We start from the raw sequence: 27,382 nt of genomic DNA, 5'->3' as shown, positions 1-27,382 counted from the left end.
TCCACATTTGCTTTCAGTTTAGCTGGTCGTCCGTACTAATACACATTGGCCGTATTAGGGGGTGGGAAACTGATGGGTGGGGATCGGGCGTTGTGGACAGCGACTCCTACAGGTCGGTTGGTGCGCCTGCGCAGTGGAATCAGGAAGTGTCAGGGGCAGCGTGAGCCTCCCACGCGTTACTCCTCACCACTGAGAGATCGAGCTGCGCAGGTGAAAAGATGCGACTGCTGTTACCTCAAGTACCGGAGGGGACTTGTGCTATGTATGACTTAGTCCACATTGCAGCCGGCTTGTGGGAGGCAAGAAACAGCGTTCGTGACAGGGGAGGGTTGAATTGGATGATACGAAATTGGGATGGGAGAAAATATAGAAAATGGGAGAAAAAGTGGATCAAAAAACAAAAAAACAAATATTGACATGTCCTATAAGGCACATTAACAACAGCGTGAATTTAATGTGAATTCTTAACATGGGTGGCATTCCCCTTTCAGATCAAAGAGAGATAGAAGAGGTTCAGACCTTTTAGGGATTTCCTTTGGTGAGTTGTTGGAGACCATGATATGACAGCCACTCAGCTCCATTTCAAATTTCCCAATTAACTTATTAACACTTTGAGTGCCAGCAGGGGGCGCACGATTTAGCGCTTGAGTGCCAACGCTGTAGTCAATGGGAGGGCGAGCACATTTGCGAACGCATAAACTATATCTTAAATTATGGCTATGTGTCTAATACGCCCGTCGCTTATCAATGACTTGTTTGCAGTCAACATTGTCGAAACGGATTGTTTTTTAATCAGTACATTTCCGTTTTATACCATTTTGAAAAACGCTCGTTTTTTGAAACTTCCAGAAAAAAAGGTGATTCTGCAGGAATCACGCTTTAGTGGAATACACAAAACACGTTGTCATTTTTCGGCCTATTTATGAATCGTTTTCAAATAAACGCTAGATTATCGATAGTATATGTGTACTTATACACGCTAGAGAAGCGGGCTGAAAAAACGATTATCTTATTTCCTGATCAGCACACACACACTCACACACACACATACACACATATGGGACACGTTGATATATAGGTGAAAAAAACTCTGATTATCCCAAGACTGGTAAAATAGATTCCTTACCTCAGATCAGATGTTCTCCAAAAAGATTATTCCAATTCCTGATCGCCATTCCAAATATCGATTGCATTTATTGATCCAACGCTGGGTACTGGAAACACATATTCCACGCTGTTCTGCGGCTCGGCAATGAATGGTATCGTCTCCGGTTACATGCCTGACAAGTAAAATGTGGATTCCGGACTCTATTTTTCCCATCCATTTCATTCAGTCCAATCCAATGGGTGCAATACCATCTGGAGAGACGATAGGGGGCGGTATTTTCCCTGTTCGAGCTCAGATAGATCCCCAATGGTAGCGTGAGGCTAGATTGATGAAAAATGAATGGAAATCAATAATAAAAAAAATAATGATTAAATAACGAGATTTCTCGTTCTTGGCACTCAGTGCATGGCATGAATTAATGACATTTCTCGTGGCTGGCACTCAAAGTGTTAACTGACAAATAATGTGTGCAGATGCAGAAACATTATGCAGCAAAGGCCTGTGCAAAGGCCTTACCTTATTTAAAAATATATATATTATAATAATAAAAGAAAAAGCAAGTGAGCATTTATTCTTTTATTCATTTATTTTTAAGAGGTAGTTGTGGGCAGTGATATTCCCCATGGTGGTAGCAAATAAAAAATGTGGTAGGTGTGTTAGTTTAGAAAAGTTTGGTTTGGGTCTCTTTTAGGCTGCGGTTACATTAGGGCCATTTCATTTAGTTTCATTTAGCTTTTCAGAACGCTGCATATTGGCAGGCAAGTTAGAGTTAAAGGAAAACTCCAACATTTTGGGAAATTAGCTTATTTAACATCTTCCCTGGAGTTAGACAAGAAGATACATACCTTTTTTTGTCTCTGTGCGTGCATTTAGCTTTGGGAACAGTCGCTCCGTTAGCGTAGCTTAGCTTCATCACTGGAAGTGGGGGAGATCCGGAGCTTCATCACTGGAAGTGGAGGAGATCCGGAGCCTGACGTTCCCTTACACTGTATACAGTCACGAAATACACTCCAAATACAACACCAAAACGTTCATGTAAACATGTTGTGACCTGTGTATTCACCACGTGGAGAAATAAAAAATAATTGAATTAGACAATTACGTTTTATAAGCAAATATACTTGGAACTATTTTTTGCCTAACCAATCCTCTCTGAGCGCAGTCAGTGATTTCAACGTGTCGTCGTGATTGTTGACATTCTCATTCATTCAAAGGATCCGAACCGATTGAAGTTTATGGATACCATGACTTAAAATCCTCTTACCTTGACGATTAAAAGCCTCCCCAATTTAGAAAACAGTAATCCAATGGCTGGTATTGATAATATACTACTAACTACTGGACGCTCTGAGCTAACCGGAGCTAACACAGAACAGGATGGTAAAGCATATATAATGACTTCCTTTCTGGGGTTTTCAAAATAAAAGTGCGAAGTTTATAGCAGCGGAAACCGTTTATTTTGTACATTATCGAACGTTAACACGAACCTAAACTAACGTTACAACTAACCTAAAGTTAGTTTAGGTTCGTGTTAACGTTAGATAATGTACAAAATAAACGTTTTCCGCTGCTATAAACGTCGCACTTTTATTTTGAAAACCCCAGAAAGGAAGTCATTAGGCTATATGCTTTACCATCCTGTTCTGTGTTAGCTCCGGTTAGCTCAGAGCGTCCAGTAGTTTTTTAAGTCATGGTATCCATAAACTTCAATTGGTTCGGATCCTTTGAATGAATGAGAATGTCAACAATCACAACGACACGTTGAAATCACTGACTGCGCCCAGAGGAGTGGTTAGGCAAAAAAAATAATCAGAGTATATTTGCTTATAAAACGTAATTGTCTAATTCAATTATTTTTTATTTCTCCATGTGGTGAATACACAGGTCACAACATGTTTACATGAACGTTTTGGAGTTGTATTTGGAGTGTATTTCGTGACTGTATACAGTGTAAGGGAATGTCAGGCTCCGGATCTCCCCCACTTCCAGTGATGAAGCTAAGCTACGCTAACGGAGCGACTGTTCCCAAAGCTAAATGCACACACAGAGACAAAAAAGGTATGTATCTTCTTGTCTAACTCCAGGGAAGATGTTAAATAAGCTAATTTCCCAAAATGTTGGAGTTTTCCTTTAAGTTAGACGTTGTTTTGTCTCGTCTACTATATACATGTAGTACAATGTCAAAGCAGTAGGTGGCGATGTAGTTCAAACATGAAGGCCATTTTTAACCAATCAGAAAGGTTGAACGAGTCACTCCACATCCTGCTCAAAATCTCAGAAAGCCACCATCTTTATACCTCGCATGAGCCATTTAGCAACATAGCATTCATTTTTCAGCAAGAAATAAAGTGCAATAAACAAAAACGGATACATTCACTGTGTGTTCTGCCTCATTTGTTGATGATTTGTTGATGAAACAAAACTACCATCAACACAATTGACCACCAAGAGTGGAGTTTAGTCTCACAAAAATATCGCCGATTTTGTTAGCTTACGTATTAACGTGATTGGGATATGCCATTATAACAGTATAGCATTGTGGCTAGCAGCGTAGTAACGTTAATGCTAGCAGAATGAATGGATGTAAACGTTATTTAACAGATTGCAGAATGGGTACAATACAATACGGCTCAATACAAACAATTGTTAAGGGAATGCAGACTGTTGTAGTTTGGCCTGGGTTCCTTATAATAATAACTTGACCACACATGATCTTAGTTTAGCCGCAGCTACAGGCAATCTGAGGAGGACGCAGCTGATATCCTGTATAGGTCCAGCCAGGGGAGAATTTGGCGTCTGTGTTTATTACATGGCACCATTGACGGCGAGTTTCGGCGAGTTTCCAAAACGAAAACACCCTTTCAGCGTTGCCACTAGGAAACCGCGTTTTCCTGCCAAAACGGCGTTTCTTTTGAACTTGGACATGCAAACGTAATCATTCGAAAATACAACGTTGCTGTTTTACCCCAGTGTAACCATGGCCTTAGTCCCAGTGGGCTAGTCTTCCAAGAGTCCTATACACAAAACATCAACAATAACACTAACATATATTATGTACTGTACCATATCAAATGTAATGAGTTCATTCATTCTTATGATCAAAAAGCAAAGCCATGTCAACACACAGTTACATTGTGTGTGTGTGTGTGTGTGTGTGTGTGTGTGTGTGTGTGTGTGTGTGTGTGTGTGTGTGTGTGTGTGTGTGTGTGTGTGTGTGTGTGTGTGTGTGTGTGTGTGTGTGTGTGTGTGTGTGTGTGTGTGTGTGTGTGTGTGTGTGTGTGTGTGTGTGTGTGTGACTAGCTCTGGATCCTGTTTCATTCTTCTATAAAGGTGTTGAAATGGCATGGTGCCACACTGATGGGAAGCAGGCCTCTGAAAGAATGAATGTGTGTATGTGTATATTGTGTACGTGTACGTGTGTGTGTGTGTGTGTGTGTTGTGTGTGTGTGTGTGTGTGTGTGTGTGTGTGTGTGTGTGTGTGTGTGTGTGTGTGTGTACAGGGTCTCTCCTGACATCACATACTGTATGAAGCATGTGTAGCAGGGTGGATTATCCCTGCTTCGTGGGAACTGTGGTGCACGGTCACTAGGTAGCGAGACACAGTAGCACTCTGGCCAGCTGCACCTCCGTCTTTGGGGTCCGGAGCGTCAACTGGAGGCTGGCAGTGGGAGTGTATGAGGCCCAGGATTTACAAACCTGGTCCGGTACTCTGGTCTTCCTCCCTCTCTCTTGGGCAGTCAGCAGTACTCCCCAACACACCCTCACCCTCCACAATTGTCTCCTTAGCCCCCCCACACCTAATGACTGGATGGTAAAGAAATAACTTGGTTCCCCCCGCAAGCAGAACCCTCCCTCAGTAACACCAGAAACCTTACAGTGGGAAATGGAAGGTTGAATAGGAAGGGGTTAATAATGGATATATTACCCGCATCAAAGGGTTAGGGTTAGGGTTAGGATCAATAAAAGACACACACACAGTGCTCCCGTTCTGGATGAGTGTTATTGTAACGTGGCCTAGTTACAACAATGCTACGTCTGGTGATTATTGCACCATGGGTATCAACACACAATGATTACACTGGCATAAATCAATTATATAATTACACCCAGGCACCAAGTGCTCTCACGGTACCCAGACTAAGTGCTGCCCACGTCTGGGCTGAACACAGTATCTACCTTCTCTAAGGGATTACATATACTGCTCCAGGTCGGTAATATGGGGAAGGAAGGGGGAACATAGGGGAGGAAAATAGAAGGATTCACTGAACGGGAAATATTATGAAACACACCTTATCACGCTCAAAGAAAAGGAATGAAACAAAAGAGTGAGCCCACAAAATACCAGTAAAGTCCTATCTTAATGCCAGCATATATTGTTCGGGGTACCCCTATGGAATGGTAGTAGCAACGTTACTTTCGCCCGCAGGCTGCACCACACTGTGTATTGTATAAGGAATCGGGAGCATCAATGCTCATTTGTACTCATCCGAAATGGCCGCCTCGCCACTCCACTGTTGTCCGGGAGGCAAGATGGCGTTGAACGCTCTCGGCTAGGATGTTAGCAGGCGGAGCTGGGCAGAGAGGCAGCGCCGGCTGAGAGCGTGTGCTGAGCGATGACGACCCCTGCTGGATGGGAGGAACTCCCGTAAGCCGCAGGCAGCCTGGTGCAGGTCTGAGTGAAGTCCGCCGGAGCAGGCTGAATGCAGGCAGCCGGGTGCAGGTCTGGTCGAAGTCAGCCGGAGCAGAATGGTTGTTGGCCCACGCTCGTCCTGGTGCGCGCACTCTATACCGCACACTGTAACTACTATAACTCGGTGGTTAAAGACTTGGATACTTGGTTAACCGCACGTTACTTATACCGCACACAGTAACTATCATAACCCGATTGCTAGTGCCTGGCTCTGCACTAATTGTTCGTATACTATCGCTGGTACTGCTAGAATATCGTGTCCACTAGCCAGTACTTGTTATCACCCGTTGCTATCTCACGGGGCCCTCTGGCATAACGTCAGCAACAGGGCTCTCCAGAGCCCCCGTTAGCTGCGACTACTCGTTGTCCAAGTTCACTGCCGAAGAGGACGGCTTCCGCTTGCCTCCTCCATATATCACCTCCCAACTTTCTCCGCCACTCTCTGCCTGCTACCGCCCCCTGCTGGTCCCGCCTGCCAGTCACAAGGGGAGACGCATTGTAGAATATGATCCAGTACTGTCATTTATAATCCATATTCCAGTGCTCTTATGAAGGGGACGCTTGTGTCATTGTTCGTGTGAGTATCAATGAAACTAGTTAGAATGTCTTTGTGTACAAAAGGGATATAAAACACCAGTCAGCAGTCCTGAATAATATACAATATTTTTCAGACTGCTACACATGCATGCTGTGTGTGTGTGTGTGTGTGTGTGTGTGTGTGTGTGTGTGTGTGTGTGTGTGTGTGTGTGTGTGTGTGTGTGTGTGTGTGTGTGTGTGTGTGTGTGTGTGTGTGTGTGTGTGTGTGTGTGTGTGTGTGTGTGTGTGTGTGTGTGTGTGTGTGTGTGTGTGTGTGTGTGTGTGTGTATGTGTGTGTGTGTGTGTGTGTGCGTGCGTGCGTGTGTGTGTGTGTGTGTGTGTACAGGGTCTCTCCTGAAGTCACATACTGTATGAAGCACGCATGCTGTGTGTGTGTGTGTGTGTGTGTGTGTGTGTGTGTGTGTGTGTGTGTGTGTGTGTGTGTGCGTGCGTGCGTGTACATATGCACATCTTCGTGTGCGTTGCTCGCGCCTCTGACCATGCTTGTGTGTGCATGATGCAGCCTGTCGTGCCACAGCAGGATTAAAGTATCGCTCTCCCCGGGCCGCCTCTTCCCTCGGCCCCCACGCCCCCCTCCCACTCGCTATTTGTTTTAATTAAAAGAAAAAGTCCCAGCTTCGGCCGAGCGAGGCCGACCGGCGATCCCTCTTTCCTCCGTTCTCTGGCATTCTCTTCGGCTCGCTCCAACATCTCAGGCCAAACCTGGCTCTTTTTTTTCTACAACCTCCTCCTTTACTTGGTCTTTCTTTTTTTCATGAGGTGAGAGAGAGAGAGAGAGAGAGAGAGAGAGAGAGAGAGAGAGAGAGAGAGAGAGAGAGAGAGAGAGAGAGAGAGAGAGAGAGAGAGAGAGAAAAGTATCCATGCCATTTTTTTCTCCTCTTATGTTTAAATATAGAATTGAATCAGCCTGTTTGTGAGAGGGGGTGCGAGGAGTGTAGCATGCTCAGTCAGCCAAGGGGAAATGGAATTATTCCGGGTTTGGAAGGCACGGAGAGGGAATACTGCCTGTTTCCTTTGCTTCATGGCTTTATTTGAGACTTGAATGGTCCTAGCCCTGCCTCGTGTGTGTGTGTGTGTGTGTGTGTGTGTGTGTGTGTGTGTGTGTGTGTGTGTGTGTGTGTGTGTGTGTGTGTGTGTGTGTGTGTGTGTGTGTGTGTGTGTGTGTGTGTGTGTGTGTGTGTGTGTGTGTGTGTGTGTGTGTGTGTGTGTGTGTGTGTGTGTGTGTGTGTGTGTGTGTGTGTGTGTGTGTGTGTGTGTGTGTGTGGGTTGAGATAAGGTGACTAGGGCTGCGGCAGGAGGCTACCATCACTTGTAACTAACCCTAACTAACCGTACTGTCATGCACTTGTCCTAATAAACTAACCTACACTGTAGCACTCAACACTTTGATGAACATTGTTGCTCAGCTGATAGAGTTGTGCCCTTCCTGATGGCTTGTCGTACAGAACTTGTAAGTCGCTTTGGATAAAAGCGTCAGCTAAATGACTAAATGTAAATGTAAATGTAAATGTAACAGATAATGAACTGATATACACTGTCTGTACTTATGTTTAATCAAGATCACTGTGTATGTAACAAATAAACTTTGACTTTGACTTTTGACTTGACTTTGACATCATGGTAACGCAAATTTTTTTCATAGCCTACTATGTACAGGCAGTTTCAAACTGTATTTTGAATTAGAAAGCAAACAAAATAAATGGACAAGAGAAAAATGTATCTCAATTTGGTCAGTATTGTCAGGAGCAGGCCCTTTTATCTCCACATGCATCTGTGCATGTCATGTATCTTCGGAGTGGTACGTACTAATACAAAGCACGCCTTGTTAGCTTGTGTCGGAGAGTAGCGCGGCTCTCGTCACGTGGGAGTTTTTTGAGCATCTGTGGGCCCCCCCCATTTGTGTCAGCAGCAATGGCCGTTCCCTGCTGCTCGGCGTGATGACTCAACACTGGGCAACAGGCCACTTTCAAAAAAGTACTGGTGTAAACCGTAGAGGGTTTACCATAGAGATCCACGTTTGCTAAAAGTGACGTCTCGGGGCCTCTTGTATAGCGGCAGTGTTTGACGCTTGTTAGTCGCACTCTAAACAAAGTCCTGTCGATGAAAGAGCAGTGTTTTGCTTTTGTCGTGGAGGAGGATTCAACAGTGCCGCGTTGTGACGTGACGTTGTTGGTGTTGTGTTCCAGCTGGACCCCTTGTCCGAGGAGGCGCTGCAGCAGAGGCCCAACGCGAACGCAGTCCACTCCATGGAGAAGGTTCTGGAGGTGCAGAGTAAGTGTGTGCAGTTCAACCCAGATACGAATACAGTCCCCAGACGGGACGCTAGCTAGACACAACAAACATTAACCTACTAGTGGAGACACAACACACCGCTTATCTACGTACAACAATCTCAATCTCTGTCATTTTTTTGTTGTTTCTTCCAACATGGAGGGAAAATGAGCACGCCAAACGTCCCTCTATTCCCTGCCTACTTAAACCCTTTCATGTTTTGCCATCGCAGGCTAAGTAAGAAAGTACTCTTTATTAACCTACCTGGTTAAAGGAATGAAACATAAAATATAAAAGATGACAGGTATACCCAGGTGTCAAGATCCCTGCACTGAGACAGAACCGTCTCTCGTACCAGTCAGCTACTCCATCCGTGCAGTGCCTATTTTAACATGGCCCTGGCCTCTGTCTTTTGTCATTTGTTTGTAGGTAAATACTGGCGTTCATTGCAGCGCTCTGCCTCCACGCTGGGCTGCTCCTTAAGCGAGGCCCTACAGCGCGAGACGGAGGAAGCCGAGACGGTCACAGCCATGGCCTCGTTGTCTGTGGCCAACAAGCACATCGGGAAGAGGTATGTCATACAGTGCCTTCCATTTCATATCTAATTCATAACCAGGGGTGCAGTGGGGAGGGGGGCTCTCCTGCCAATGTTGCAGTCGAGTCACTAAATCTCGAGTCCCCCTTACCCTAGTCCGAGTCCGAGTCCAAGTCATCAAGGTTGAGTCCTCTCCACAGATGTCTGGTGAAGTTTGAGGTTGTCCTGGTATTCTCTTCAATAGTTTGTTTACATAATGGCGCACGATTCGGGGCGTCTCTTTAGGCATCTTAAGTACTGAACATGAGGGTATCGACATGTATGAATCCGCATGTAGGTGGAACATACATGTCTGCCCTTGCACAAAATTAAATAATGTTACAGTATTTATTAACCTCTTAAGCCCAATCGGCCCGGTACCGGGCCCAGATTTATTTCACGTCACAAATAGATTAATAAAGTCTGTATTAAGTGATGTTGTTGTGTTTCAAAATGTAACTAATAATAGAGACCCTAACCCTATCAAAACAGCAGTCAAAGGGGCAAATTCACAAAGGGATTGTGCAGCGTTTTCTGACGCAATGCCTGTGCAAATAGCTCCAAAACACACTTTGCTATTCACAAAGCCCTCGCAAAGGGTGAAATACCGTGCTAACTGCCTTGCCATCAGCATTGCGTCTCTGTGTGTCCGTGCTATTTGTCGGTATTTAAATTAGGTAATATGGGCGGAACATGAGCCCCTTTCTATGCAAATATTAGCCTCATTGCAAGAACACTCCAATTCACAAAGATCGGCGCTAATTGCGACGGACAGTTAAAGTGACACTATTTACGTCTTCAGAGATTTGGTGGTAACTAAGCGCATTTATAAAGGACTGTCATTGGCAGCATCTCCGGTGATCCGTTAGGTTAGGTAATAATCACAATAAAGAGAATAGCACACTCATATGCTCCAGAATAAACTTTTAATTTATAATGTTTTGTCAGGTCCATGCAGAGTAGTCGCTGGAAACACAGTCAATGAAAAGTGTATTCTGGAGTATATGAGAATGCGGGTTCTATTCTCTTAACTAAACATTTAATACAATTAATTTCTCACTCTAAAAATATTCCTAAATCTGAAAGATTCAGTACCATGGACATGTCTGCTCAAATAATCTCCTGCTATATTTTGCTCCCCTTCATAGATTCACTCGTAGGTCGGGTTGTGGGAATACTAGAGACATGACCATGATCACTTTTTTATGCACTTGAGTCTCTGAACATGGTGTTATTCACTGTCAAAGATAGAAGAAAAAAACGAATAATAATAATAAGTTATATTCTCCTTTGGTTCATTACAATTTACTCAAGCATAGTAACATACACAATATTTCTGATACTGGGAATACATTCCCAGGTCCATAGATGTCCCTAGATACCAAGAACCTAATAATAAACCTTGTAGAAGTGGAGCAATCTTCCATTTACTTGGGTATGTACTTTTGGGCGAATTTTCTGAAAATATGGCTAGGGCTTAACAAGGTTAATAAAGCCAACAATATCTTATGCCAAATGATTAGGGCATATTACAACAACAAAAAATAACTGTATTCATCAATTAACAAGTCTGAGTCCTCATCTGCACCTTTCACGTCTGAATGCAGTCAATGCTCGAGTCCAAGTCCAAGTCATCAGTGCTCAAGTCCAAGTAGAGTCATTAGTCCTTAAAATCAGTCCAGGACTTTGAGTACTACAACACTGTTTCCTGCTTCATAGTATTTTCAAATGTCAACCCAAATGTTATCAAAATGCAGTGTTATCAATACATACAGTAGACTTACACTGGTGGGCTGGGTGTGTGGTTATGTGTGTGCAGCCTGTAGATAGTATAGTAATCCAGGCAAGCTTCTGAGAGGTGCACCTCACCACAGGCTTAATTGGAAACACACTGACAACATAGAGCGCAGATGTTGACCGCACATGTGTATCTCCACTAACACATTCACAGACAGAGAAATCTGGTCTACACTAGTAATACTTTTTGTCTCGTGCTATTGTATGCAAACCAGTATTTTGATGTTGTTGAGTACTTTGCCACGATTAATTTTGTTATCTTTCTCCAGGACTGAAGAGGAGCCAATGGAGGAGGAGGCTCCCATGTAAAGAAGCCACCCTGCTTTTTGACCACTCAAGAGACCGCGGTCTACACCTCTTCTCATCCAGTCAACACTCTGTTTCAATTTAACCCCCGCCCCTGTGTCCCACCCATGCCATATCAGGATGGCACCTTAGCTTTGGGGGGGGGGGGCGACGTGTCGTGGACGGCAAAGGGGGCCAAGGGACCGAAACAGACACTGAAGATGACCCTCTGTGAGACGGATCTCGTTGTGCTATGTTGTCTCCCAACGTGGGGGGAAGCAGGAGATTGGGTTGCCAGGCGTCGTCCCGGACCTGGGGCAGAGCTGAGCCGTCCCGCCAAGCCAACCATCGAGTGCCAGTGTGCTTTAAAAAAACACTAGACAGACATTCACACACTACCCTTTTTGGAATAGCTGTCCGAACCAGACGTGAAATCATCGACATGTCTCCTCTTTATCGCTCTGTTCTTTGCTGCTCTCTCTCTCTCTCTCTCTCTCTCTCTCTCTATCTCTCTCTCTCTCTCTCTCTCTCTCTCTCTCTCTCTCTCTCTCTCTCTCTCTCTCTCTCTTCTTGATTTCATCCGGAGAAAGAAAAACGACAGGTAATGATGGAATCACTGAACTCTGGCTGACGACGGATTGTTATATACCGCTCTTCAAAGACACTGAGAAAAACACAAGAGAAGCAGTAGAATTTTCCTACCACTTTCCGGGGTGTTTTTGACTCAACAGTAAAGTGTATAGGAGAGGAATCAAGAGAAATGAACTGGTCTTCTTGTTCCAAGCTGACGGACGGTAAAAGACTGTGACTGTTGTGCCTTTTTTCAAGCCTGGTGGATATTTTCATGACAAACTCAATTTAAGAGCTACAGTATGCCTTAAAGACAGGTTTGGGAAGGAGGCCTCCCCTCCCTCACCCCCCGCCCCTACATTTTCTATCCCGGCAAGACTGGCAGTGACCTGCATGTTGTTGGCACATAGACTGGAGGCCGTTTGGCATGTTTACCCACAATTCCCTACAACCAGCCTACTCCCCCCACCCTGTTCCCCGCACCTTCCTTTGCTCCTCCTTACTCCCCCCACCCTGTTCCCCGCACCTTCCTTTGCTCCTCCCTACTCCCCCCACCCTGTTCCCCGCACCTTCCTTTGCTCCTCCCTACTCCCCCCACCCTGTTCCCCGCACCTTCCTTTGCTCCTCCCTACTCCCCCCACCCTGTTCCCCGCACCTTCCTTTGCTCCTCCTTACTCCCCCCACCCTGTTCCCCGCACCTTCCTTTGCTCCTCCCTACTCCCCCCACCCTGTTCCCCGCACCTTCCTTTGCTCCTCCTTACTCCCCCCACCCTGTTCCCCGCACCTTCCTTTGCTCCTCCCTACTCCCCCCACCCTGTTCCCCGCACCTTCCTTTGCTCCTCCCTACTCCCCCCACCCTGTTCCCCGCACCTTCCTTTGCTCCTCCTTACTCCCCCCACCCTGTTCCCCGCACCTTCCTTTGCTCCTCCCTACTCCCCCCACCCTGTTCCCCGCACCTTCCTTTGCTCCTCCTTACTCCCCCCACCCTGTTCCCCGCACCTTCCTTTGCTCCTCCCTACTCCCCCCACCCTGTTCCCCGCACCTTCCTTTGCTCCTCCCTACTCCCCCCACCCTGTTCCCCGCACCTTCCTTTGCTCCTCCCTACTCCCCCCACCCTGTTCCCCGCACCTTCCTTTGCTCCTCCCTACTGTTCTCCCACTGCTGAAGGTAGTTGCCGGTCACACAGACGTTAACATGGTTCGGAGTTGGTCATTTTCAGTCGAACGAAAAGCACTAAGACGGTTTAGCATTACTCACTGTAACCCTTTACCAAATACACCTTACCTCCTCTCAGCGGAGGGGTTAATAGCATGCACTGTATTAGAGCGACTTGCCTTCTGAAAACCTAGAATGCCGTTCAGATGTAGTAGTAAGACCATAAATAAGCCAAAGCATGACGTCCTATCAGCTCTTTAGATTCAAACCACTTAGTATTGCAAGTGTATTAAGGAAGACCTTTCAGTCACAATTTCTATATTAAAATTCTTGCCTGCGAGAAACTATTAACAGTTGACCCGATATAAACTTGTATTAATATCTAAAGGAGCGCTGAGCTTTGAAAAACATTGAAATAATATTGTTTTGCAACATGAAAGCAGTCTCTCTGTAAGGCTGGTTTCTCTCCATGGCTAGGAGGCAGTTGGGACCGTACCACCTCTGATTTTCCAGAGGGGTGTTCCAGAAGCCTTTACACGTTCTGACATCTGGTCCACTGTCTATTGCTCCTTGTTAAAGCACATCTGCTCCCCAACTGTCAGGTGCTATGGGGCAGGTGTAGTGTACACATGCTGTCATTTGCTTACACTCACCCATACTGATGGCACGTGTGAAAGTGTACGCACATATCTTTATGGAGAGTACTGAATAACTTTTTTTGGTTTTTGTTTCTGTTTGAAATCTTCCACTCTTCTTAGGCAAATTAAATAGTCATATATGGATAAGCACATTGCATGATGGGATATCCTCTTGACTTGGATTTGGCCCGACAGCACACGTACAGTATTGACCGTATTCACACAGCGGCCGTTTGGCTCTTATGTCGTGCTCAAATTGGGATTCCTTTCCACCAAGCTGGGCATGACATAAGAGCAAAATGGCTGCCGTGCGAATACGGTCAATAGCTATGATTCTGGAGAACGAATGATTGTATAACCGCTCCGGTTCGCTGAATTCTCCTCCCAAACCTCATCCTAACTCATGTTCAGCCTCTCTGGGCAACTACCTTCTCGGACCTTGTGTGTTTCATCAAAATCGATAATCACGTTCATCTTGTTTTAGTTTTTTCAATGATTGAGAAACCAAGAGGAGTGTTACTGTTGTTGTTTAATAACAGTCCATTGATATTTTGGTTGGGTTTTCCCGCCACACAGCTATCACTAACTACTCACATTAGATTTGGTTTCCTCCCACCTTAATTGCTGTGCTGGTTTTGTTGCTGTCTTTTTAAGTGAACTCCTGTCATTTCTTTTTGTACTTTTTTATGCGTTTATCATTTTGTATACTTTCTTTCTAACTCTCTCTCTCTCTCTCTCTCTCTCTCTCTCTCTCTCTCTCTCTCTCTCTCTCTCTCTCTCTCTCTCTCTCTCTCTCTCTCTCTCTCTCTCTCTCTGTTACATTGTACAGTTGACATGCTTCACAACAAGTGAGGGCTCATAGTCGTCCTTTCTTCTTTCTTTCTTTCTTTCTTTCTTTCTTTCTTTCTTTCTTTCTTTCTTTCTTTCTTTCTTTCTTTCTTTCTTTCTTTCTTTCTTTCTTTCTTTCTTTCTTTCTTTCTTTCTTTCTTTCTTTCTTTCTTTCTTTCTTTCTTTCTTTCTTTCATTCATTCATTCATTCCTTATTTCTTTCTGTCATGGAGTAGCCATTCGGTGGCTATGTTTTCTGGTTTTGGGGGGGGGGGGTGCAAATATTTCTACTTTGTATAATGATTCCAACATTTGTGTATTTACTATAATGTCTGTTCATAGTAGATTTATATATGACAAAATGATAAGTATATTATATATAATGAAATATTATGATCTTGTTTTTGAAGTTAGTATTGCAAGGTGACATGCTCATGTTTCATTGGTCTTACTCAGGCCGCTTTCTGGAGTGTCTCTGAAGGCGCCTGCTTACTTACTGTCCCCAGCTGCCACAGGCTGCGTGTTGAGCAACGTAGCATCCCATTGGTTGTCTCTTTGTCTCTCCACATTCACGACTGGCATTTTGAAGTGTAATTAATCCCACTGATGCCATAATAGGAGTTCCATTGTCCACCATTCACCCAAGCACACTTCCATATCCTGACTGTCCTACATTATGCCATATCTGAGTTATACAGTCTTGGTTTCCTGAGGAGAGGGGGAAAACGTTTGGTTGATTTCCCCGGTGTATTTACAAGACATTTAAAGGATAATTCCGGTCATTTCCAACCTAGACCCTATCTTTCTATAATTTGGCATCATGCCAATCGATTCCAACCAAATGCTCACAAAATGGGTGCAGTGCAGTACAGTTAAAAATGTCCTCAAAAGCAACCATATGTGTCTTTTTTTAACTCTGAACGGATGTATTTTGAGTTTTAGGTTGTCTAGATCGGGGCCTGTGGGTATAAGCGTGCCATTGGCCGACTATTTCATTCGGAATTCTCCTCCCTTTACCCTATCTGCGACACTATTTTGCAAGGGCGCCGTCGTTGCCAGTCAGTGTTTTTTCCCCCTATGCCGGAATGCTAATAGGTTCAGCCAGACCTCTCCCCGGCGCTGACACAGCGCTAACGTAGTGTGGAGAGATGTTTTAGGTCCAAATAAATTGTGTCCGTTCCCCATTGGACTGAATTGCAGCAGGGAGAGATACAGCCAAAACGAGTGTCCAGAGAAAAGAAAAGCACAACTCGTTCCAGCCGAGGTGATCTTGGTCAGAATTCATCAACACGATGCCAGATAATAGGAAAATATGGCCTAGGTTGAATATAACCAGAGTTATGGTGTCATGACACTTGTTATGGTTCTGCACTGTTACTTATGATCAGCCTTGAAAGTGGAGACGGGACGTTTTCCCAGGGAACCAACAATAGCACTTCCGTGTTCCATGTACCACTCCCATGTTCAGCCGATTGAGCTACAGTTTTATTACATTAGCAATATGGCCCCAAGACGACAACCATTCCAATCTGATCCCGTCTGAGTTTTAGCAGCTCACTCAAGCTTAACATAGAGCTTGCAAGTTCGCTCGCAAATATTTCGGGAGAGCAAGAGTACAAAGAAAGGGTGGGATCGATTTGGAATATGGCCATGGGAAAGTCGCCAGGGATATTCTAGATGAAAGGGTCGCCAGGGATATTCTGGATGAAAGTAGGAACATTGAGACTCTCTATTTTCACGCTGTTTGGCCCCCGGGGGTGGTTGTATATGGATGGTTTAGAAAACGAACTCTAACCTCACTGGGTACCTCACGTCCCACCATAACGAAATTAAAATTTAATCCAGAATGTCGCTGGCAACTCTTCCATATGGACACGCTTATCACCCTCTCCCAACAGTAAATCACTGTGGTGTGTTTTACCAATAATTGCAAAAGATAATCTCTCATGCTTTATCTGGCCAAATGTCCTTAGTTCTAATTCAAATCAACAACAATTTTTCCATGGACGATTGTAATATAGGCTCATTTGTCTGGCCCATAGTGACGGAGCACCTATGTAATGTGAGTTAGTTCACCCAAGTCAACTGATGCCTTGCTGCTATTCTCCCCTATCCTGCCCCCCAGCCTCCTCCCAATGGCTCCAGCAGATGACCAGAATGGTCAAAGGTCTTTTCTAGATGACTACTCTGGTTCTGTCATCTTCCACAAGAAAATTCACAAGAAATTCTTAGGATTTCACATGGTTTTGGGATCGAGCATTTGGATAAATATTTACCGACATGTTTTGCAGAAATTCTTCGTTTTATAGAGAGTTATTTAAATGGAGACTGGGACATAATTAAGATGGGTAGCTCTTGTAACAGGGCATTATAGAGCGCTAAATGTTCACTCTGATTCTAGTGCAGTGTAGACTGATGATCATGTCTAAAATATGTCATAGGTTCCTTATCCCCCCGCCCCCACACACACCATTCAACCTTCTAGCCAGGGTGTGGTTTCCCCAAAACCACCTTCACAATAAGATCATGTCCATTTGCTTGCAACAGAAGAAAGACGATCTAAAAACACAAATGCATTCGGGTGACCCAGCCCGGAACATTCCCCCCTACACTGACACAGCAGCACCAGCCCGAAGCAACGACTTTTTTCTTAAAGACTACAGCTTTTGTCTCTCAAAGGGAGTTTTAACTAGCACGGTCTGGCCGTTCTCTCGGTCTGTCCGAGCGAGACTTTTTCTCAACACATTTCCACTCAAATGATGTTCAACGTGAAACAACATTCCATGTTTTTCTTTTTTTTTTTATATTATTTTCCATTCTTTTATATGGGGCATTTTTTTTTTTTATATATATTTCCTTTCTACCACATTTCCCTTGTGTCTGGCCAGGCCTAAGGATTGTCCGCTGTTTATTTAAGTGGCCTGGTTGGACCCCGATCTCCGTTCCTCTTCACCTGCCCTGCCGTTCCAACCTTCTGCATGGTTCCTACATCCGCATGCCTGCCTATCTCGTCTGTCTGTCTGTCTCCCTGTAACATATCTGCACAAGGGAAAGAGCACTGAAGGACACTAGAACTTTTTAGCTGCATCCAGAACGAAAGCTTGAGAGAGAGAGCGAGACGGGGATATTTGTCTTTATCTCTCTGACTTTACTTATTTTGGGGAAGGGGAGCAGCTAGATTTAAAAATAAATATGTTTTCTGTGTCTGTCAGATGTGCTTTTTACTTGTACAAAAAAGAGAAATCAAGAAAAGTCGAGTCACTTAAAGACATTTGAATATTTTACAAAAAAATCTTTTATCTAGCACTTGTGACGCACAGACGATAGATTTTATTGTATTTATGTAGGGGGGGGGGGGGCTGTTTATGGGGAAGCTACATTGCAGGCGATAACAGGGATAGACCAACTGTTTCATGCCAGGTATGATTTGGATTTTGGGGGGGGGGGTTTGTGACATCTGGATTTATCAAAGGGCTCAATCCAGATGGCTGGTCTATCATTGTTATTGTCGTCCATTCCACTACTTCAGCCAGTTCTCTCTATGACCACTGTGGTTAAAAACAGTTCTAGGTTTACAAAATTGTATGAAAATGCATATTCTTTTTTATCGTTATGTTTTAACTTGTTCCTCCGATGTTACAGAATAGTACGGTTTTTTTCGGGACCTTTGCTCTAACATGTTCTATTTGACATCTACAATATAAAGTATCATGTTTTAGAAAAAGCACAATGTCTGTTTTGTTTTTTGTTTTTTTTATGTTTTCTTTTTCATTGAAAGAAAAGGCTCACTGACTGTCATGCAAACTCATATCCCAACATCAGACTAGAAGGCAGATGTTGAGGTGTGCGCGCGCACACACACACACGCACACACCCCACTGGAATAACAAACTAAAAAACAGACAAACCGTAAAAGTGTTTTTACTCTGCATCTCATTTTCAGCTTGTTTTGACCATATAAATGGCAACAAAGGACAGTAGATCGGAAAGGAAGCTGTAGCCAAACATTGGGTGAAAGTTACTACTTTGGTCACAGTCTGTTCCTAGCTGTCCTGCTGCCTCTATCCAGACGGGGGCAGTATTGTAGGAGTGGCAACAGGGGTCCCAGTCCACAGTAGCTATGAGTAGGATTAGCCACCCATTTTGAAGGGACAGAGGTCAGTGCTAGTGTCCAAATAAACACGAGTGGATCCCTGTCGGTGGGGGAGGTCAGAGAACTGATGTTAAGACAACATTCCAAACACAACCAAGCCTGCCCCAGCTCCTTCAAATAAACATTAATGTCCTACTGCTCTACAGTCCAAGTCAGAATTTGGAGGGGAAAGGGTGCAAACAGTTCGGCTGCTTTGGCCATTGTAGGGTGGCTGGAGTCTTCATAAATCAGGGGAGGTTTCGAACGCCATGCTGTGTCATAGGCAAACGAACTGGGCCACGTCTCTGGTTCCCCGAGAGGAGCAGGGCAAACGGAGACACGAGGGACAATATTTACTGTCTTACAGATGGTGAAAAGGTCTCAGAGGGCTCAACAAAGGTGACATAAAAGCAAGGAATGCACCCTCTAAGGTGCTCGGTACGCTGTAACGACCGTGCACTGGGCACGTTAGGCCATCCGTCTCGCCGGCAGCTCGTCACGGCTGTCAACTCCACATCATCCCCGCGCCATACACACACCACCTCTGTGACCTCTCAGGGAGGTCGGGTCAGAGAAAGGGCGGGACTTCGCTACCTAAACTTTTTTTTTCTCTCTCTCTTTAGGCCGGCCCACAATATGGCTGCAGCTTTCCCACAACAAAAGCTGTGAATGTCGTTTTGGACTTGAGTCTGGGAAAAACCCCTGTCTATTTTTCCCCTGGTTTCCCCACAATGACATTCTGGTCTGTGGTACAGTAGCTCTGTTGCCTTGCTCATCCCTGCCGCCCTCCTGTTGTCAGTCAACTCTGTCATTACCCGTCCTCCAAGAAGGTTCCATACTCCCACTATGCTCAACGCTGTCCTTTTTAATTGCAGGTCTGACTGACTGTAAATGGCAACAAGGCTTTGGCCAGCTGCTCGGATGACAAGCGGCAGTAATTACAGATCAGACTTATTAGAACCTCATAGGCCGCGTGTCACAAGCAGCCGCTAGCATGAGCCTTATTTACGAGTTTGGTCCAGGCAGGGACTATTCCAAACTTTTGGTCCCCAAAGCAGAACGTTGTCTATAGAAGTTATATAATGGTTTAGGGTTGTGTGTGCATGTGTGTTCAGCACAGAATCAAAAGGTTTATTTGTCACATACATACCAGGGCATACAGTGAAATGCGGGTGGTCATGTCCGCATTGATTGTGCAAAATACAATAATAAAAATAGGCATAGAAAAAAATAAAATAGGTAAGACACAAGATATGCATGGTAAAAAAGACATGCTAAGTTCCTGAGAAACTGGTTCCTATATACACTACTATACAATATACAATTTACAATTTTAACTCTTAATGTATCTAAACTATACTATACAGTACCTCCTTCCCTTAAAGTGACTTTCTATTTTTTAAAGTGACATTTTGTTTAAAGTGATTGTTTTAGCGGTTGCCGCATGAGTGTTGTGTGTGTGTCTGTGTGTGCCCATCTGTACTTGTGAGTGGAGAGTTCAGTGTTCAGTGTTCTGATGGCCTGGGGGAAGAAGCTGAGCCGGAGTCTCTCTGTTCTTGCAGCGTGTGACCGTAGGCGCTTGCCTGACCGCAGCAGCTTGAACAGGATGTTGTTGGGGTGGTGGGGGTCTTTCATAATTCTGCAGGCTCTGAATTTGCACCTCCTGTTATATAAGTCCTGCAGGGGTGGTAGTGCAATACCGTAGTACGCTCTGCTGAGCGCACCACTCTCTGGAGTGCCTTCCTGTCCTGTGCCGTGCTGTTTCCAAACCAGGCATTGATGTTTCCAGTCAGAATGCTCTCTACAGCCCCGGAATAGAAGGAGTTTGTGATGTGGACTCCCAGGTACTTAAAACTGCTCACCCTGTCCACGATAGCCCTGTTTATCCACAGTGGTGTGTGTGTCCCCTGCTCTATTCTCCTAAAATCCATGATCAGCTCTTTGGTTTTACCAATGTTCAGGAGTAGGCTGTTATCCCGGCACCAGCGTGCCAGTACATCAACCTCCTCCCAATAGGCCTTCTCGTCATTGTTAGAGATCAGCCCCACCACCACGTGTCGTCCGCAAACTTCACTATGGAGTTGGAGCTGAACCTGGCCACAGTCATGTGTGTACAGTGAATACAGCAGGGGGCTCAGAACGCAGCCCTGGGGGGACCCGATACTCAGGGTGATTTTGCTGGAGGTATGACCCCCCCCCACCCTGACCGCCTGGGGCCTGTCACTTAGAAAGTCCAGGATTCAGGCGCTCATGGCGGAGCTCAGACCCAGTTATATTATCATACTGGCAATCGCGTCTCGCTCTGCCATATTGAGATAACTCTTATCTCCTAGCACGAAACAAACAAATGCACCCACATGCACGTGACCAGGCCACGCCCCTGCGTCCCCTTATATGACGCCGGACATGGTCACGCTCCACCTTCCTCTTTTTGTTTCCAACACGGAGGCGCGAGGGGCAGGATATTTGGGAAAACATGGTCGTCATGACTCTTTTTTTGGTGTTTTTCCAACTATCCTAGAGCGCGCCGCTAATGCTACAATGCTGGGACACCGTTCCCTTGTTCCCCGCCGTGGGCTGTCGCCACTCTTCCCTCTTCTTAACCGTTTCATTGCTGAAGGTCAATTGGTGTCTAATGTGGGGGGTTTTGCTGAGGCTTATTTACCCTTTATACGGGTGGATCGGCTGACGACAGGGCGCAAGGCAGGTGTGCCGTGGCTAGAGGGCCAGGTAACATCTGTTCTTTGCCCTGGCATGGTTGAACGGTATCCCACACGGAAGCCGACGCCAGAGGGCGAGTCGGCCCGGCAGGTGGCTGTATGGGCTGATGAAGCTTATACCGCCGCAGGATGGAATTTAGCGGCGACCAGTAACATTGCTCAGTTGGCTGCTTTTCTGTCCACAATGGTGTCGGGTAGTGGGGCCTTAGGGCCAAAAACATTGTGCATGTTTTTGAGGTTATACAGCTTTTAACCCAGTCGCAAGCTATAACCGCAGGGAGGACTAGGATGCTGTCAACGCTTGTTCACAGACATCTTTGGTTGGAGCAGTCTTCCCTTGAGGAGGAGAGAAGGCTTCCCCTCCTCAGGGCTCCCCTCTCCGCAGAGGGACTTTTTGGTCTTTCCGCAGGAGCACGGGCGGTATTTGACCTAGGCCCCACACCGCCTCACACCGCGCAGCCAGAGGTGAGGGCGCGGCCTCGCCAGCGGCTGTGGCGAGGCCCCCGACGAGCGGCCATGTTTCCCCCGCCTGAGGTACCCTGGGCACAAAGACAACAGGTGATCACAAGGCCGACAGCCTTGGCGGCCGAGGGATCGGCTACATTAGATGAGCACGCCCTAAAAAATCTTCGCCGTCTAGCACGCACTCCGGTCACTCCCCCCCCCAACACCAGCGCGATACGGGCTCTGATTTGTTATTTTTGGCTGCGGGCCGCATGCCTTCAGCGAAGCGCAAGCGGCCCCACGTTTCGCTTCTCATGGGGACAGGGGCTGACACCCAGTTGCTAGCTAGGCCTGAGTCTGCCTGTGAGAATGCTGTGCTGTCAAGCGGCTCCCACGCCACACGTTCTGCGTCTGTGTTTGGTGAGCCTGGTGTTGTGTCTGTCGACGAAGAAGGTGGTCAGCGGGGGAACTCGAGGCCCAGGAGGTCGCAGCATGATACCCGTTCCGCCCTCGCCAGGCCGGGTATCACGTTAGTGCCTCCCCCGACCGGAAGACCGGCGGTGGTCAGTCAGGCATGCGTGGTTTGGGTGGTAGTAATATCACTACAGGGCTACGGTGTGTAGGAACCCACACCTTGCATGTCCAGCTGCAGAGCAGGTTTTCCTCAGCAGTACATGCCGGAAAGATGTTCAGTGGGGGAGCTTATGTCACCCAGTGTGATGGCCGCTCCCCCCGTATCAGACCGGCCCTTTCTGTCGGGGTCCCCCCTTGGGTGCGATTGCCTCATTGCTAGTGTCAGGGTGCGATATCCCAGCTCCACAAGACACCCTGCTCGCGCGGTTGGTGAGTCCAGGGTGCGTGTATACCTTCCGCAACGGAATTCGGTTTCCGGGTTCCTCTGATTGGCCGCGACCGCCACGTGACCCGCCCCCCTATCCAGCGCTGCCGCTACCACGGCAGCCAGAGCAAGTGGCCGCGGACTCGCTCGCTTCCTCAATTTATACGCATGGAAGTATTGACTGAATGAATGAATGAATGAATGAATGAATGAATGAATGAATGAATGAATGAATGAATGAATGAATGAATGAATGAATGAATGAATGAATGAATGAATGAATGAATTTAACAGATTGCAGAATGGGTACAATACAGCACGGCTCAATACACACAATTGTTAAGGGGATGCAGACCTGAGAAAGACGTTTGTCTTGTTTACATCAGGGTCCCCCATTTTCAATTCATATAGAACGACTACGCCGTAACAAATCATTAAAGAAATATACCGTTAACTGGAATATGTTGTGCCTTTACACATATGTTGGATTATGTAATTGGTTTGTCATGACAAACAAATAAAAAAATCGTGATTTACCCGCTGGCTACAACAACACTCAGTGACTGCATGTAGTCAGAGCCGGGGTATTCATCAGACAAATCGGAACCGGGGATTCGGCTCCCATCAGTCGGGCAAGAACTGCGGGTTTTCAGCCTCTCCCCTCTCTCCTGGAGCTTAAGGGGGAGCTTAGTACGCCTGCCTCTGAGGAGGTGGCTACAACATCAACACACAGTGACTACATGCAGTCACTGTGTGTTGTAGTAGCCAGTGGGTAAATCGCGATTTTTTTATTTGTTTGTCATGACAAACCAATTACATAATCCATTATGTGTAAAGGCACAACATATTCCAGTTAACGGTATATTTTTTTAATGATTTGTTATGGCGTAGTCGTTCTATATGAATTGAAAATGGGGGACCCTGATGTAAACAAGACAAACGTCTTTCTCAGGTCTGCATCCCCTTAACAATTGTGTGTATTGAGCCGTACTGTATTGTACCCAGTGTTGGGACTAACGCGTTACAAAGTAACGCGTTACAGAAACGAAGTTACTTTTTGCCGCAACTAGTACTCTAACGCATTACTTTTGAAATGCAGTAACGCTACTTACGTTACTGAATGGTTCGTCACTGCGTTATTTGCGTTATATACGGCGTAGATTGATAGCGAGCGGTAGTGATTATTATTATTATTATTATCCTCATCCCCACCCGCGTAGAATGATACGAGGCGAGTCTGGCCACTGGCCAATCAGAAGTGCGCAAACCAGATGCGGCTACGGAAAGAAATAGACCCTCTCTATTGTAAACAAAACAAACGCTCGCTATAAATCCACATAAAAAGAACGCAGTAACAAACTAACAAACCATTTAGCAACTACTTGGAGAGATAATTAATATACAACATGGAAACGAGATAAAGAACATGTTTGAGGCGCTGCTGGAGTCGACTAACGTAACGTTACTACATCTCGACCACCGCAGACTTTGGTGAGTGCAACTGAAACTCAAGTTGATCAGCGGATTTTGACTGTAGCAGGGAATCTCATAATACTAATCAAACAATATAAATATAGTCCTTTCATGCACAATTGATATCCTAACTATTCTAACATTGCAATGCTTTGATTGATATCTTAAACAACGTTGCAACTTGCAAGATGGTGAATGAATGAATGAATGAATGAATGAATGAAAACTTTATTTAACAGATTGCAGAATGGGTACAATACAGTACGGCTCAATACATACAATTGTTAAGGGGATGCAGACCTGAGAAAGACGTTTGTCTTGTTTCCATCAGGGTCCCCCATTTTCAATTCATATAGACATTTATGACATACACAACATACATGACATTTATGGCATAGGGACGTGTTTAGTCCCTTGTTTGAGCCGAATCTGGGTTTTACATGATTTGTGGAGCTCCCTCTGGTGTAGTGGTTGTGGTATTCACTGACCTTTGGGAAGTATTTTGACATGTACATGGGTACCCCGGTCGTATAGTGTATCTTGTAGACCAGGCCCATTGCAAGTTGCTGTACTCTGTCGTCTACTCTAAGCCATCCTAGGTTGTCAAAGTGGGCAGGGGTGAGGTGGGTTCAGGTCAAGTAGTAGTCTGACCAGTTTGTTTTGTGATGTTTGTAATTTTGTTTTAAGCGCCTTTGAGGTGCTTTGGTACCATGAGGTGCAAGCATAGTCGTAGTATGAATGAATGAATGAATGAAAACTTTATTAACAGATTGCAGAATGGGTACAGTACAGTACAGCAGTACAGTTCAAGTACCCTTGAATTATAATGGTTATAATGAAACGCTCCGGCGACATCAAGGCTGTTCCTTCAACCGCCGCACTTCTTATTATATCGACTCGGGACAACATTTGTTTGTGTCAGATTTGTGTTTGTATCTAGACCACATTGCTTAGCAGAGTTCGGTGATGTGAATGGAAACTGTCAAGTTGATCAACCGATTTTGAATACTATCTGGGGCATGGGACTCGGGAGCAATCTTTTTTTTTTATTTATTTTTTTTAATAACTAAATAGTTACTTTTCACAGTAACTCATTACTTTTGGGTGTAAGTAACTAGTACAGTAACGAAGTTACTTTGAAATGAAGTAACTAGTAAAGTAACTGAGTTACTATTTTTCAGTAACTAGCACAACACTGATTGTACCCATTCTGCAATCTGTTAAATAAAGTTTTCATTCATTAATTCATTCAGTCAATACTTCCATGCGTATAAATTGAGGAAGCGAGCGAGTCCGCGGCCGCTCGCTCTGGCTGCCGCGGTAGCGGCAGCGCTGGATAGCCTGGGCGGGTCACGTGGCGGTCGCGGGCAATCAGAGGAACGCGGAAACCGAATTCCGTTGCGGAAGTTATACACGCGTCCAGGGTTGGCAACGCACAGCGGGTGGGACCGGGCCTCCTATCTCCAATTCCTGGCGGACCAGCGCCAGTTGGCGGTGGGTGCGCTTTGGGATTATCATCACATATGGCTACAACAATGCCATATGTCGAGGTGGATGGAGAGAACGCTGAGGCGGGGACTTGTGTTGCAGTTTGCACAACCTCACCCTCCGTTTTTGGGTGGAGTGGCGGCCTCTGCCGCCCTGTTAGGGGGGGCCTCGGTGGAGGACATCTGTGCTGCAGCCTCCTGGTCCTCCCCGGGTCCCTTCGTTAAGTTTTACCTTGTGGACATGACTGGGGGTTCTGTCTCCCAGGCGGTTCTCAGGTCTGGGACCTCTCCTGCATCCCACCATTTGGTGGGCTAGCAGGGGTGTGTGCCACGCACTGCCACGGGGTGCTGTGTCACACATGGTCCCGCCTGTGCTGTGCCTTTTCAGGGGTGCCTGGTTCCCCCTTTTTTCGCACTTTGGTGGAGTTGACTGCCTCCCCCCCTTCGTTAGGACGGGTGGGTGGACGGGACTCCCCTCCTCCCTGGCTGGGGCTTACGGGCCCTCAGGGGGTACACTTGTCGGGCCACGTGTCTGCTCTGCCCCATATCTCATTATGGCAGAGCGAGACGCGATTGCCAGTATGATAATATAACGAAAGGTTATCCTATAACCTAGTTATATGAATACTGGCTGAGCGTCTCGCTCTTAGCGCCCTGAGGTCCCTTGGATGGGTTTTCCGTGTATGGAAATCATTCTGAGGAAGGTGGAGCGTGACCATGTCCGGCATCATATAGGGGGACGCAGGGGCGTGGCCTGGTCACATGCATGTGGGTGCATTTGTTTGTTTTGTGAGCACATTAAGTGCTAGGAGATAAGAGTTATCTCAATATGGCAGAGCGAGATGCTCAGCCAGTATTCATATAACTAGGTTATAGGATAACCTTTCGATCGATCAGCTTGTCAACCAGTCTGGTGAGGACTATGGTGTTGAAAGCTGAACTATAGTCAAATCAAATCAAATTTATTTATAAGGCCCAAAAACACGTTAATGTCCCCATGGGCCGTACAGGTCTTCTTTAAACAAGTCAAGAAGAAAACATAACAATAAGTCAAGAACAGAACAAGGACACCATAAGGTCCAATAAATTTAAAATGAATGCAAATAAATGAAAGAATGCAAGCACTCCCAGACATACCCCACGCGAAGGTAAGGAAAAACTCACTAAAACCTAACAATAGGTAAAAATGCTCCACAGGCAGTGTGGAGGAGAGAAACCTTAGAAGGGCCATTCAAGGGGGGATTTCCCTTCTTAGATGTCGGTGATAGTAGTGTTGCAGACGGACAGTTGGTAAGCATGCACTCAAGTGTGTAGTGAAACACAGATGAGTGCATGCAATAGCAACTGAACATTTTGAAAGATTAAAGATAGAGCTGATAGCGATAGCAACTGAACATTTTGAAAGATTGAAGATAGAGCTGATAGCGAATCTATTTGAGGCACAGGGGCGGCGCAGAGAGGGTCGCGTCCTCCCCGTCTTAATCACGGGACATTCAACACTCCGGTCATTGCTCAGGGACAGCCGGAGACAGGGAGATAGGGGGCGGCGCAGAGAGGGTCGCGAACTCCCCGACATCATCGCGGGACGTCCGGCACTCCGGTCACCACTACGAGACCTCCGGAGACAGGGGGGCACGCAGAGGGGGTCACAACCTCCCGGCCTTCATCACGGGACGTTCGACACTCCGGTCAGCACTCCAGGACGGCAACTCACAGGGGGACAGGGAGACGGGACAGGCGTTAGACAGCTCATGTGATTGTAGTGGGCGGACATA

The 27,382-nt window shown here is 45.9% G+C and overlaps 1 protein-coding gene across 1 annotated transcript in view; it reads right to left on the bottom strand.

Moving 5' to 3' along the window:
- Nucleotides 1–11,977: 11,977 nt before the first annotated feature.
- The window catches only part of LOC311225980 (uncharacterized protein), a gene marked incomplete at both ends in the record, with an annotated part of 98,877 nt that continues 83,472 nt past the window's right edge, over nucleotides 11,978–27,382 (bottom strand). Inside the window, one exon of the mRNA XM_084311364.1 lies at nucleotides 11,978–11,986. Within this exon, the coding sequence (XP_084167490.1) occupies nucleotides 11,978–11,986 (9 nt within the window). The remainder of the gene's footprint in view (nucleotides 11,987–27,382) is intronic.

This window comes from Notolepis coatsorum, assembly GCF_963971535.1.
Source record: "Notolepis coatsorum genome assembly, chromosome: 3".
In the NCBI taxonomy this organism is placed as follows: Eukaryota; Metazoa; Chordata; class Actinopteri; order Aulopiformes; family Paralepididae; genus Notolepis; species Notolepis coatsorum.
Note: the sequence above shows the minus strand (reverse complement) of the source record. Positions and strands in the feature narration are given on the sequence as shown.